General features: G+C 60.6%; 1 protein-coding gene across 1 annotated transcript in view; it reads right to left on the bottom strand.

Annotated features, from left to right (window-relative positions):
- The window catches only part of OLFML2A (olfactomedin-like 2A), a gene marked incomplete at its 5' end in the record, with an annotated part of 1,805 nt that overhangs the window by 534 nt on the left and 984 nt on the right, over positions 1-287 (bottom strand). The window contains one exon of the mRNA XM_010142936.1: positions 2-216. Coding sequence (XP_010141238.1) covers positions 2-216 — 215 coding nt within the window. The remainder of the gene's footprint in view (position 1; positions 217-287) is intronic.

Here is a 287-nt window from a genome sequence, read left to right as displayed (position 1 = left end):
CGAAGTCTATGTCCAGTGGCCCCCTCCACTTCCAGGGCGTCGTGTCCTCATACACCACATCGTGGAGCAGCGCCCAGCCCGCCACGTACCGCTCCTTCAGGTCGTACTTGATGATGTTCTTGGTGAAGGCGCGGTTGTAGTAGAAGGCTCCCCGGTACACCACGTGCCCGGTGCCGATCCAGTTGTAGGGCAGCTTGTAGAGATTACTCCAGCGGCCTGCGAGAGGGTGGGACAAGCACTGGGACCCCATGCAGCACTGGGGTCACAAGCATGATGGCCTGACATGC

Source organism: Buceros rhinoceros, unplaced genomic scaffold (genome assembly GCF_000710305.1).
Source record: "Buceros rhinoceros silvestris isolate BGI_N320 unplaced genomic scaffold, ASM71030v1 scaffold28019, whole genome shotgun sequence".
Taxonomy (NCBI): domain Eukaryota; kingdom Metazoa; phylum Chordata; class Aves; order Bucerotiformes; family Bucerotidae; genus Buceros; species Buceros rhinoceros.
The sequence above is the reverse complement of the archived record's forward strand: the minus strand, read 5'-3'. Positions and strand labels throughout refer to the sequence as shown.